The sequence below is a fragment of the Scyliorhinus torazame genome, chromosome 1, assembly GCF_047496885.1.
Source record: "Scyliorhinus torazame isolate Kashiwa2021f chromosome 1, sScyTor2.1, whole genome shotgun sequence".
Taxonomy (NCBI): domain Eukaryota; kingdom Metazoa; phylum Chordata; class Chondrichthyes; order Carcharhiniformes; family Scyliorhinidae; genus Scyliorhinus; species Scyliorhinus torazame.
Window position 1 is genome coordinate 255,374,807 of NC_092707.1, and position 14,149 is coordinate 255,388,955.

At 53.9% G+C, this 14,149-nt stretch overlaps 1 protein-coding gene across 4 annotated transcripts in view; it reads left to right on the forward strand.

Annotated features, from left to right (window-relative positions):
* Positions 1 to 14,149, forward strand: part of adgb (androglobin) — a 612,248-nt gene that overhangs the window by 510,682 nt on the left and 87,417 nt on the right. For all 4 annotated transcript variants that reach the window (XM_072504722.1, XM_072504733.1, XM_072504728.1 and 1 more), the window contains one exon: positions 33 to 169. In XM_072504722.1, the coding sequence (XP_072360823.1) occupies positions 33 to 169 (137 nt within the window). The remainder of the gene's footprint in view (positions 1 to 32; positions 170 to 14,149) is intronic.

Consider the following 14,149-nt stretch of genomic DNA (forward strand, 5'->3'; position numbering starts at 1 on the left):
TTGTTCCTATTGTTTATATTTTGTTTGTTAAGGGAGGACTATTGACCCCGTTTTTCCTGAGACTGAAGAGTCAAAACCCTCAACAGCAACCAAACACAGCAGGAAAGGAAAGGCAGTCGATAAGGACAAAGGAAAGGAGAAAAATACACCAGCCAGGATAGATATTCCGGTACAATTTGTTGTTTGTGGAATGGACAACAAGGGTTCTTTGTCCAATCAGAAGTGCATTTCAGAACAAAAAGCTCTTGTACTAAGTAAAGAACAAATAATTTTCATATACGGAGTGCCTTTCATGACTTCAAGGCGTTCCAAAGCACTTTACAGCCAATTAATATTTTGAAGTATAGTCACTGTTGCAATGGAGATCACACAGTAGCCAATTTGCGTACAGCATACCCCCACAGAGAGCAATGTGATACTATTACGACACCTGGGCTAGGACGCAGTCAATTCAAGCCCTCCTTGACCTGGTGTAGCAACACAATTGAATTAACCAATAATTCCTCAAAAAGTCTTTGGCCCTTGGCTGCCCAATAATTACAATCAGCAGGTTTGTCTATTTAAACACGTAACGTTTTATCAATAATAATATCTATAATGAAATAGACATCAAATACAACTGGGCAACTATTATCTAATTCCTAACCCCCACATTAACTCGCCCCCACCCTCTATATACACACGCACACAAGACAAATAACCACAGAGTGGAAGAGAGGGATGAAAATAATAAATGGAAGGATTTTTTTTAATAAATGCTTTTTTTATTGTGTTTTTGAATAAAGTATATTTACCGTTAGGTACACAAAATATAATACATATGTATATATATATATATATATATATAGAAGAGAAGGGAACACACACAAAAAACAAAACAAACAACAACAACAAAAAAAGTTAGAATAAAATAACTGGTGGGGTATTATATGCTAGCTCAACAACAACAGCTCTGTACAATTGACAGTATTGTTTTTAGCACATAAGTAGGCATCTGTTTGTGGGGGGGCACTGGAGGGGGTACATATACATTTGGGCGCCGGGGAAACAATTACAGAGGGTAATACGCAAATGGATCTGGTGTTGGTGTTGTCGCTTGCTTCTCCCGGACGGTTTTCGCTGCCGTTGTCGTCTCGCGATCATCTCCCCTTCAGCTGTTCGTCCTGTCTTACGCCCGGATTTTCCTTGTTCTCTGCTCCTGTAGATGCCAAGTTTGTTATTGTTTCCTGTGCCCTCCTTCCGACTGTCATTCCCTTGCCTCCCCCCCACCTCACTGGTTCCCCTCTATTGTTCCCTGTCTCCTCCTTCTTCCACCCCCTCCCCCCCCCCCACCTCCCCTTCTCCTGTGGTTCGCCTTTCTTTTCTCTAGGTTTAGCTGCTATCTCTCCCCCCCCCCCACCCCCGGTCTATCCTTCCCTTCCCCGCCTCGGCGTTTCGGAGAGGTCGGACAGCCAGTCTGCAGCTTTGGGTGGTGCTGCTGACCGCCAACCGAGCAGGATTCTACGGCGGGCGATCAGGAAGGCAAAGGCAAGGGCGTCCGCCCTCCTCCCCAGTAATAGATCTGGCTGGTCTGATACCCCAAAGACCGCCACTTTTGGGTATGGCTCCACCCTCATCCCCACCACTTTGGACATTGCCTCGAAGAAGGCTGTCCAGTGCCCCTCAGGTCTGGGGCAAGACAAGAACATGTGGGCGTGTTTGGCCGGGACTCCTTGGCACCGCTCACATCTATCCTCCACCTCCGGGAAGAACCTACTCATACGGGTTCTGGTCAAGTGGGCTCTATGTACCACTTTTAGTTGCGTCAGGCTGAGCCTTGCGCACGTGGAGGTGGAGTTGACCCTATGCAGTGCTTCGCTCCAGAGTCTCCACCCTATTTCAATCCCCAGGTCCTCCTCCCATTTCTTTCTCGTTGCGTCCAGTACGGTGTCAGCCCTTTATACCAGTCGGTCATGCATGTCGCTACAGTTCCCTTTATCTAGGATGCTTGCATCCAGTAACTCTTCCAGTAATGTCTGTCGTGGCGGTTGTGGATGCGTCCTTGTCTCCTTTCGTGGGAGGTTTTTGAGTTGCAGGTACCAGTCGTTCCACCTGGCTAGCTGGAATTTCTCAGTCAGTTCGTCCAGTGTTGCGATCCTGCTGTCCGTGTATAGGTCCCTGACTGTCAGTGTCCCTCCGTCCTGTCCCCACTTTTTAAAGGTGGCGTCAGTCAGCGCTGGTGTGAACCTATGGTTGTTGCAGATGAGAGCTTTGTCCGACATTTTGGTCAGGCCAAATTGCTGCCGTAGTTGGTACCAGGACTGGAGGGTGGCTATCACCGCCGGGCTGCTGGAGTGTTTTTTGGGTGGGGATGGAAGTGCCGCGGTGAGGGCCCAGAGAGAGGTTCGTACGCTCACCATGGGAGCGTTATATAGGGGTTTTACCCAGGAGGTGAACCCTGTTCCAAGCATGAACCGCTCCAGTACCTCTATGAAGTATTTCCATTCGACCCTGTCGAAGGCCTTTTCTGTCTTCTAGCCTTTTGGCTAGGATTTTGGCCAGTATTTTGGCATCTGCATTCAGCAGCGAGATGGGTCTGTATGACCCATATTCCGTTGGGTCTTTATCTTTCTTAGGTATCAGCGAGATTGAGGCCTGTGCTAGCGTGGATGGCAGTGTGCCCCTCGCTAGCGAGTCTGTGAACATCTCCCGCAGGTGCGGGGCTTTAATGACGGTGGCAGACGTCATGTCGGGGCATGGGATGGCGAAGGGAAAACGGGAGTATTCATCGATCTCACTGAGGAAATACGTGTGTCGGTCGGAGGAGGGGAGGGGGCCTTTAAAATCCACGCTGAGGTGTTCAAAGGGGCGGGAGGCCTTCACCAGGTGTGCTCGGTCAGGCCTGTAGAAGTGTGGTTTGCACTCCGCACAGACCTGGCCGTCCTTGGTGATCGTCCTTACTTCCTCGACAGAGTAGGGCAAATTTTGTGCCTTAATGAAGTGGTACAACCGAGTGACCCATGGGTGACAAAGGCTGTCGTGCAGGGCCCAGAGTCGGTCTACCTGTGCGCTGGCACATGTACCTCGGGAGTTTGCCAGGGCAATACTTAATCTCGTAGTTATCGGTGGAGAGCTCGATTCCACACCACAAGATTTTGTCATTTTTGATCTTGCCCCGGTGTGTGTTGTTGAACATGAAGGCAATCAACCGTTGGTCAGTGAGGAGAGTGAATCTCCTGCCGGCCAGGTAATGCCTCCAATGTCGCACAGCCTCAACGATAGCCTGGGCCTCCTTTTCGACGGATGAGTGCCGAATTTCGGAGGCATGGAGGGTGCGGGAAAAGAATGCCACGGGCCTGCCTGCCTGGTTGAGGGTGGCAGCAAGGACGACGTCCGATGCGTCGCTTTCTACTTGGAAAGGAAGTGTTTCATCTACAGCGTGCATTCCAGCTTTGGCAATATCAGCTCTGATCCGGGCGAAAGCCTATTGGGCCTCGGCCGTCAGGGGGAAATGAGTGGACTGTATGAGTGGGCGGGTCTTGTCCCCATATTTTGGGACCCACTGAGCGTAATACGAGAAGAACCCCAGGCAGCGTTTGAGGGCCTTGGGGCTTTGGGGGAGGGGAAGCTCCATGAGGGGGCGCATGCGGTTGGGATCGGGCCCCAGAACTCCGTTCTGGACCACGTAGCCGAGGATGGCTAAGCGGTTTGTACGGAACACACACTTCTCCTTGTTATACGTGAGGTTGAGGAGAGTGGTGGTGCGGAGAAATTTAGCGAGGTTGGCGTCGTGGTCCTGCTGATCATGGCCGCAGATGGTCACATTGTCTAGGTACGGAAATGTGGCCCGCAAGCCGTACCAGTCGACCATTCAGTTCATCTCCCTTTGGAAGACCGAAACCCCATTGGTGACGCCGAAGGGGACCCTAAGGAAGTGATATAGCCAGCCTTCTGCCTCGAAAACGGTGTATGGCCGGTCCGATTTACGGATGGGGAGCTGGTGGTAAGCGGATTTCAGGTCCACCGTTGAGAAGACTCAGTACTGTGCAATCTGTATAACCATGTCAGATATGCGTGGGAGGGGGTACGCGTCGAGCTGCATGTACCTGTTGATGGTCTGGCTGTAGTCCACGACCATTCGGTTTTTCTCCCCAGACTTAACCACTACCACTTGAACTCTCCAGGGGCTGTTGCTGGCCTCGATGACTCCCTCCCGAAGCAACTGCTGGACCTCGGACCTGATGAAGGCCGTATCCTGGGTGCTGTACCTTCTGCTCCTGGTAGCGACGGGTTTGCAATCTGGAGTTAGATTGGCAAAGAGGGAAGGAGGATCGACCTTTAGGGTCGCGAGGCCGCACATAATGAGGGGTGGTAAGGGTCCGCCAAATTTATGGGTCAGGCTCTGGAGGTTGCACTGAAAATCCAGGCCAAGGATAAGTGCAGCGCAGAGGTTAGGGAGGACGTAGAGGCGAAAACCATGGAACTCTACGCCTTGGACTGTGAGCGTGACCGTGTAGTACCACCGGATCGCTACGCGATGGGATCCGGGGGCCAGGGAGATACTTTGATTGGTAGGGTGTACCATTAGGGAGCAGCGCCTTACCGTATTTGGATGTATAAAGCTCTCGGTGCTCCCGGAGTCCAGTAGGCAGGAGGTCACGTGGCCGTTGACTTTCACGCTGGTGGATGCGTTGGTCAGAGTGTGTGGTCGGGACTGGTCGATTGCCATGGATGCGAGTCGTGGTTGATCATCGGGTAGTGAGGCGGCCGCTGAGGTGGGGTCCTGAAACGCCGTTGGTCTCCATGTGCTGCGGGGTGGACAAGATGGTGGCACCCAGAGGTCCTGGGGGGTCACAAAATGGCGGTGCCCATGGAAGGCACGTTGCGGAGGTGGAGCAAGATGGCAGCTCCCTTGAAACGCACGTGTTGTGCAGGGGAGAAGATGGTGGCGCCCATTGCTCGCACATGGCCTGGGAGGAGGGGAGGATAGCGGCGCCCATTGTCCGTGACCGGGGGGGGTGTGTGACCGCGGCCGCTGAGCGGGCCTGGCACACTGCCGCATAGTGGCCCTTCTTCCCGCAGGCCTTACAAAGGGCAGCACGGGCCGGGCAGTGTTGGCGAGGGTGTCTTTGTTGGCCGCAAAAATAGCATCGGGGCCCCCGGAGATTACTGGCTGGCGTGTAGCGCAGGCGTATTGGGTGGGTAGCACCCCCGCTGGGGCGATTGCCTGTGGGGCCCATGAAGCGTAGGAGGAGTGGGGCACGCGGTTGGGGGTGTAGGACTGTACATTGCGCAGGACGGCCGTCATGGAAAGCGCTAGTGTTTTAGTCTCTGCGAGGTCGCGTGTGGCCCCTTCTAGGAACCACTGCCTGATAACATCGGACCCAATCCCAGTTACAAAAGCGTCCCTCATAAGGAGATCTGAGTGCTCCTTAGCTGTAACGTCCTGGCAGTCACAGTCCCGAACTAGTGGGATCAGGGCCCTCCAGAAGTCCTCGATTGACTCACCAGATAGTTGAGTGCGTGTTGCGAGCGCGTGTCTGGCGAAGAGCGTGTTCGTCTTCTGCTCATAACTTTCTTTGAGTCGAGTCATAGCATCAGCATAATTGGGAGCATCCTGGATCAGCGGGAAGATTTTAGAGTTGAGTCTGGAGTACAAGATTTGAATCGTCTGAGCCTCTGGAACAGGGGTCGGCGCCGCATTGATATACACTTCAAAACAAGCTAGCCAGTGCTGAAAATCCTTTCTGGCGTCGCTTGCGTGTGGATCCAGCTGCAGTCGATCTGGTTTAATCCGGAGATCCATCTTCTGAATCAGATACTAATAAATTGAGGCACGATCAATTTGGCTGGAGACGAAGTTGAATTCAAACTGAGGCTTTGTTAGTATCTGATGTGTGGCCTCCTACAGCAGCTGACGAAATGGCTGCGAGCTGAAGGCCACGCATATTTATAACCCGGCTCCTGGGCGGAACTGGCATGCAGGGGCCCAGGTGAACCAGTAGTGCAGGTTCTACCGTACAACCCTTAATATAAGAACACAGTGGTTTACCACACCGTCCATGCTGCTTTGTGGGTCCGAAATGGAGAGAAGCAGGTCATCTGCATAGAGTGAGACTCTGTGCTCTCTGCCGCCCCTTTGGATCCCCCTCCAGCTTTTTGCTGTTCTGAGAACAATTGCTAATGGTTCGGTCGCTAGAGTGAACAGCAGCGGGGACAGTGGGCATCCTTGTCTGGTGCCCCTGTGCAGCTGGAAGTATCGGGAGTTGGTGTTGTTGGTCCGTACGCTCATCATGGGAGCGTTATATAGGGGTTTTACCCAGGAGATGAACCCTGTTCCAAGCATGAACCGCTCCAGTACCTCTATGAAGTATTTCCATTCGACCCTGTCAAAGGCCTTTTCTGTCTTCTAGCCTTTTGGCTAGGATTTTGGTCAGTATTTTGGCATCTGCATTCAGCAGTGAGATGGGTCTGTATGACCCATATTCCATTGGGTCTTTATCTTTCTTAGGTATCAGCGAGATTGAGGCCTGTGCTACCGTGGATGGCAGTGTGCCCCTTGCTAGCGAGTCTGTGAACATCTCCCGCAGGTGCGGGGCCAATGCTGTTGCAAATGTTTTGTAGAAGTCCGCCCTGGTCCCGGCACCTTCCCCGCCTGCATGGAGCTAATGCTGTCCATGATCTCTCCCAGTGCTAGTGGTGCTTCCAGGCTCCGTTTTCTGCCCTCCCCCACGACTGGTATGTCCAGTCCATCAAGGAACCGTTTCATCCCAGACTCCCCCATTGGGGCTCTGAGGTGTACTGCCCTTGGTAGAAGGCCTTGAAGGTTTTGTTGATCTTTTCTGGTTCTGTTTCCAGCGTGCCTCTGGTATCCCTGATTTGTGCAATTTCTCTGGTGGCTGCCTGCTTTGTCTCAGTGTTCATATAGGTCCCACGTGCCTGGCGGAGTTGGTGCACTGCTTTCCTGGTGGAGAGCAGATCAAAGTTCCTTTGTAGCTCTTTCCTCTCCGCCAGGAGCTATACGGTCTGGGCCTCGGAGTATTTAAGGTTTACCTACAGTATGGAGTCGACCATCTGCTGCCTAGCCGCCCTTTCCACCCTATCTCTTCGAGCTTTGAAAGCGATAATTTCCCCTCTTACTACGGTCTTTCGCTCTTCCCCGAATGTGGAGGGTGAGACTTCCCCGTTTTGGTTGTTCTCTGTGTACTCTGCTATGGCCTGTGATATCTTTTTGTTGAAGGCCTTGTCCGCTAGTGGGGCGACCTCCAACCTCCATGTGGGGCATTGGGCCCTACCCGTCTCCAGCCTCACATCCATGTAGTGTGAAGCGTGGTCAGGTATTACAATTGCGGAGTATTCCACTTTGTCTATCCCTGGAAGCACCGTTTTCCCCATACAATTCTGGTGTATACGTTGTGCACTGGGGAGAATAAGGAGAACTCCTTCTCCCCTGGGTGGGTGAACCTCCAGGGGTCCACCGCTCCCATCTGTTCCATAAAGTGACCGAGTTCCTTTGCCATGCTTGATGTTTTCCCCGTTTTGGAGCTTGATCTGTCAGTCTTTGGGTCCTGTACACAATTGACGTCCCCCCCATGATTAGTCGGTGCGTTGCTGTTGCTCTGCTACACAGACAAACCAACACGGTTGCGGAAGGTACAACTCAGTTTTATTACTAACAGTATTAACATTTGTAAACTGGTTACTGTGGTTCGTTCATAACCCTCTAACCTGTGGACCCAGCCCTAACACTATCTTGGAGAGGCACTCAGCACATGGTGAATGTCTGAGTGGCTTGCTGTGAGCTCTGTGCCCTGAGCTGTCTCCTGCTGGAATGACTCGGAAGTGTCGTGTTCCCCGTTTTATAGTGTGTCTGCTCTTGCTTGTGATTGGCTGTGATGTTGCATGTGTATTGATTGGTCCATTGATCTGTCCATCAGTGTGTATGTATGTTTGCTCCATGATGTTTATCTGAATATCATGACGACTGTGTCGGGGATTTCTGCCATGGTCTTTTTGATGAAGCTCGTGTGGTCCCAGTTAGGCGCGTACACGTTAACTAGTACTACCGGTGCCCCATCCAGGGCCCCGCTGATCATGACGTACCATCCCCCTGGGTCCGTAACCGTCTTTGTCGCCCTAAACATTGTCTTCTTGCTGATCAATATCGCCATCCCCCTGGCCCTCGTCCCATAGCAGGAATGGTTGGTCTGCCCCATCCAGCCCTTTCTTACCTGCAGTCGGTCCTGCTCTCTCAGGTGTGTCTCTTGGAGGAAGACTGTGTCGGCTTTCATATTTCTTAGGTGGTTGAGGACTCTGGATCTTTCCACTGGGCTGTTGAGTCCCCTTACATTCCAGGTGACTATCCTGGTGGGGGGCTTCTGTCCCCACATTCCTGTGGGATTAACCATACTTACCTGGTGGACGCGTCCCTGCACTCCGGGTTTCCCTTTGTTAGGGCGCCATCCAGGATGGCCACTGTCACTGCTCTCTCCATGCGGTCAGGTCCCTGCGTTCCGGGGTTTCCCTTTGTCCAGGGGGCATCTGACATGGCCACCCACTGTGCGTCCACCATGCGGGTAGTCCCCTGCACTCTGGAGTCTCCCTTCGCCCAGAGACTGTACTGGGTGGTTGCTTGCAGCGATTCCTTGTTCCGAGCCTCTGGTTTTGGCACTTTGTAGCTCTATTGTTATTCTCTTTCTAGCCTTGTTTGTCCCTCCTTCCCTGTGTTCCTCACCCCCCCCCCCCCCCGTTCCTCAACCCCCCCCCCCCCCCCCCGTCCCTCCCTTTCCCCCCTTTTTCTCCCCTTTCCCATATACCTCTCTTTTGTCCCTCTTTCCCCTGCTCCTATCCCCGTTCGCTCTCCCGTCTCTGTTGAGTGCCCCCCTCTCCCCTCCCCCCCCCCTGTTGGGGGAGTGCTGTGGCCCTGCTTTGTAGCATGCCTCCGGAGCTAGCTTTCCTGCTATTGCGGTGTCCCCCTCTCGGGAGTTACTGTCTTGCTTCGCCCTTGCCCGGCCTCTACAGTTTCCTGCCTGCTCTTCCCCTGTCCTACCCTGCACTCCTCTCGCTTGCTCTCCCCTCTCCCCTACTCTCGTTCCCTCATGCTGGGGCCTGGTCTCCCACCTGAAGCGGTCCTTCGGATAGTGGTTTGCTTTTTGTTCAGGGTGCGCTTGCAGTGGCGGGGACGAGACGGGACGGGGGGGACCCGCCGTTGACTCCCCCCCTGCTCCCCCCCCCCCCCCCCCATTGGCGTGCTGTTGCCCCTTGTCAGGGGCCCATTATTTCTACCCGTCCTGTCGGCTTTCCAGCCCATGTCCCTCGACAAACTTGTTTGCTTCGGCGGGGGCTGTGAAGAAGTACTCTCTTTCTTGGTATGTGACCCAGAGTTTCGCTGGGTACAGCATTGTGTAGTCACCACTAGTAGTATTACATGTATTACGGCAAGGCCCATATAGTAGAGGTACATGGGTAAATCCCTGCCTGCTGGCTCCGCCCAGTAGGCAGCGTATAAATGTGTGCGCTCGCCGGTGCTGCAGCCATTCTGGTAGCAGCTACAGGAAGCATAACATCTTTGCTCAATAAAGCCTCGATTTTCCTCTCGTCTTTGTGGTAATTGATAGTGCATCAATTTATTGAGCAAAGAATGTTTTTAAACGATGGATCTCGGCATCAAGTCTGATTGCCTGCAGCTGAGCCCTCAAGCAGCCAACACTACGTCTGCCTTTGACCACTGGCTAGCCTGCTTCGAAAGCTACCTCCGAACATCCGCTGAGGAACCCGCAGACTCGTAGAAGCTCCAAGTCCTCTATTCATGGTTGAGCCCTGACATTATTCCTCTCATCCGGAATGCGGCCACTTGTTCCGAAGCGATGGAGCTCCTGAAAGGACATTACGTTCGACCAGTCAATCAAGTATACGCCAGGCACCTCCTGACCACGAGACAGCAACTCCCCGGGGAGTCGCTGGACAATTTCTGGTGTGCCCTGCACTGTGACTGGCAGGCAGTTTCGGCAGTCCAGCACACAGAACGTTTAATTTGAGACGCTTACGTTACAGGCATGAGGTCTGCGTACGTCCACCAGCGGCTACTGGAAGGGGCCATGCTTGATCTTGCGGGAAATAGGCAGCTCGCTAACTCGTTAGAAGTGGCCTCCCGTAATGCCCAGTCACACGCCCCCGATTGCGCGGCACCCCCATGGGCTTCGTGGGCCCTACCAGCTGCCGACTCCAGCTCACCGCAGGCCTGTGCCGCGCGGCAGCCAGCCAACCCTGGGGGACCCAAGTGCTATTTTTGCGGGCAGAACAAACTCCCCAGGCAGCGCTGCCCAGCACGGAGCTCGACCTGCAACGGATAAGGGAAGAAGGGACACTTTGTTTCTGTTTGCCAGGCCTGGTCGGCCGCCGCTGTTTCCAGGCCCGGCGTTCCTACACACCCCCCCCCCCCCCCCACGTGCGACCCAGGGGCGCCGCCATTTTCCTCTTCGCATGCCCCGTGTCACCGATGGGCGCCGCTATCTTCTTCACCGCAAGCCATATGCAGCCTGTGGGCGCCGCCATCTTTGATGCCGCCCGCCATGTGCACCCCGTGGGCGCCGCCATCTTCGGCGCCATTTTGGACTGCATCTCAGGGCCCCTGCTTGTATGGCCGTTCATCGCCGGCCGCTACCTCCACCACCGCTGATTAGCCCGGGACCTCCCAGCATCTGCCGCTGCTTGCCTCGATCAACCTGGATCACACCCGGCCCCGCAACCTCGCGACCGCAACAACGACGGTGAAGATTGATGGGCATGAGATAACCTGCCTTTTTGACTCCAGGAGCACAGAGAGCTTCATCCACCCCACTACAGTAAGGCGCTGCTCCCTCCCGGTACACCCCGTCACCCAGAAAATCTCCCTGGCATCCAGATCCCAATCCGTGGAAATCCAGGGCTACTGCATCGCGACCCTCACCGTCCAAAGCTTAGAGTTCAGCAACTTCCGGCTCTACGTCCTCCCCCACCTCTGCGCTGCCCTGTTACTCAGCCTGGACTTCCAGTGCCACCTCCAAAGCTTAACATTGAAATTTGGCGAACCTCTACTCCCCCTCACCGTATGCGGTCTCATGCCTCTTAAGATCGATCCACCTTCCCTGTTTACGAACCTCACCCCGGATTGCAAATCTGTAGCCACCAGAAGCAGATGGTACAGTGCCCAGGACAGGATCTTCTACAGGTCGGCGGTCCAACGGGTTCTGCGGGAAGGGGTCATTGAGGCCAACAACAGCCCCTGGAGAGCTCAAGTGGTAGTAGTAAAGACTGGGAAGAAGCACAGGATGGTCATTGACTACAGGCAGACTATCAATCGATGCACGCAGCTCGACGCGTACCCTCTCCCACGCATATCTGACAGATTGCGCAGTATCGGGTCTTTTCCACAGTGGACCTGAAGTCCACCTACCACCAGCTCCCCATCCGCCCGGAGGACCGCCAATACACTGCGTTCGAAGCAGATGGCCGTCTCAATCACTTCCTTAGGGTTCCCTTCGGCATCACTAATGGGGTCTTGGTCTTCCAGCGAGAGATGGACCGAATGGTTGACCGGTACCGACTGCGGGCCACCTTCCCGTACCTGGATAACATCACCATCTGCGGCCACGATCAGCAGGACCACGACGCAAACCTCCAAAAATTCCTCCAGACTGCCAAACTCCTTAACCTCACGTTCCGCGCCAACTGCTTAGCCATTCTTGGCTAAGGGGCAGCACGGTAGCATTGTGGATAGCACAATTGCTTCACAGCTCCAGGGTCCCAGGTTCGATTCTGGCTTGGGTCACTGTCTGCGGAGTCTGCACATCCTCCCCGTGTGTGCGTGGGTTTCCTCCGGGTGCTCCGGTTTCCTCCCACAGTCCAAAGATATGCAGGTTAGGTGGATTGGCCATGATAAATTGCCCTTAGAGTCCAAGATTGCCCTTGGTGTTGGGTGGGATTACTGGGTTATGTGGAGGTGTTGACCTTGGGTAGGGCGCTCTTTCCAATAGCAGGTGCAGACTCGATCCTATGAAACTCTATGAAACTCTAATCTTGGCTATGTCGTGGAAAATGGAGTTCTAGGGCCCGACCCTGACCGCATGCGCCCCCTCATGGAACTCCCACTGCCCCAAGGCCCTGAAATGATGCCTGGGGTTTTTCTCCTACTATGCCCAGTGGGTCTCTAATTATGCGGACAAGGCCCGCCCACTCATTCAGTCCACAGTTTTTCCCCTGACGGCTGAGGCCCGCCAGGCCTTCAACCGCATAAAGGCAGACATCGCCAAGGCCACGATGCACGCGGTCGACAAGTCCCTCCCCTTTCAGGTCGAGAGCGATGCATCGGATGTAGCTCTGGCTGCCACCCTCAACCAGGCGGGCAGGCCCATGGCCTTATTCTCCCGCACCCTCCATGCCTCCGAAGTTTGGCACTCCTCTGTTGAAAAGGAGGCCCAACCCATTGTGGAAGCTGTGAGACATTGGAGGCATTACCTGGCCGGCAGGAGATTCACTCTCCTCACTGACCAACGGTCGGTTGCTTTCATGTTCATTAACACACAGCGGGGCAAGATCAAAAACGACAAGATCTTGAGGTGGAGGATCGAGCTCTCCACCTATAATTACGAGATTTTGTATCGCCCAGGGAAGCTCAACAAGCCTCTGACGCCCTATCCCGCGGTTCATGTGCCAGCGCACAAGTGGACCGACTCCGGGTTCTCCACTATGACCTCTGCCACCCGGGGTCACCCGGTTCTTCCATTTCATCAAGGTCACCTCCTATACGCGAACCCACAGTACGCCTATGTGGCACACCCTGATGGGCGCCAGGGCGCAGTCTCCCTCCGGGACCTGGCACCCGCAGAATCCCCACCCACGGCCCCCGACCTGACACCGCCCCCCCCTCCCCCCCGGCTGCCTCATTCACCCCTGCGCCACTCACCCTCCCTCCAGCGAACTTCACCGCTGCCCCCACTCCAGTAGGATCCGTCCTCCCACTGGTTCCATTCAGGAGTGACGAAGATGAGAACAACAAGCTCTCGGAGTCACAGGTGACCAAGTCGGCGCCCACCTCATCACCAGGACTGAGGCGATCGCAGAGGAGGGTCAAGGCCCCTGACAGACTGAACTTGTAATGTTTTCCACCACCCCCGCTGGACTCTTTTTTTTTAACAGGGGGTGAATGTGGTAGTCACCACTAGTAGTATTACATGTATTATGGTAAGGTCCGCATAGTAGAGGTACATGGGTAAATCCCTGCCTGCTGGCTCCGCCCAGTAGGCGGCGTATAAATGTGTGTGCTCGCCGGTGCTGCAGCCATTCTGGTTCCAGCTACAGGAGGCACAACATCTTTGTTCAATAAAGCCTCGAGCGGAGAAGGATGAGGGGCGACTTGATAGAGGTTTATAAGATGATCAGGGGAATAGATAGAGTAGACAGTCAGAGACTTTTTCCCCGGGTGGAACACACCATTACAAGGGGACATAAATTTAAGGTGAAAGGTGGAAGATATAGGAGGGATATCAGAGGTAGGTTCTTTACCCAGAGAGTAGTGGGGGCATGGAATGCACTGCCTGTGGAAGTAGTTGAGTCGGAAACATTAGGGACCTTCAAGCAGCTATTGGATAGGTACATGGATAACGGTAAAATGATATAGTGTAGATTTATTTGTTCTTAAGGGCAGCACGGTAGCATTGTGGATAGCACAATTGCTTCACAGCTCCATGGTCCCAGGTTCGATTCCGGCTTGGGTCATTGTCTGTGCGGAGTCTGCACGTCCTCCCCGTGTCTGCGTGGGTTTCCTCCGGGTGCTCCGGTTTCCTCCCACAGTCCAAAGATGTGCGGGTTAGGTGAACTGGCCAATGATAAATTGCCCTTAATGTCCAAATTGCCCTTGGTGTTGGGTGGAGGTGTTGAGTTTGGGTATGGTGCTCTTTCCAAGAGCCGGTGCAGACTCAAAGGGCCGAATGGCCTCCTTCTGCACTGTAAATTCAATGATAATCTATGATTAATCTAGGACAAAGGTTCGGCACAACATCGTGGGCCGAAGAGCCTGTTCTGTGCTGTATTTTCTATGTTCTATGTTCTATTCCACTACTCTCGTCTTTGTGGTAATTGATAGTGCATCAATCATACCAAAACGTACGTCGTTCTTGTGAAGAGCTGCTTT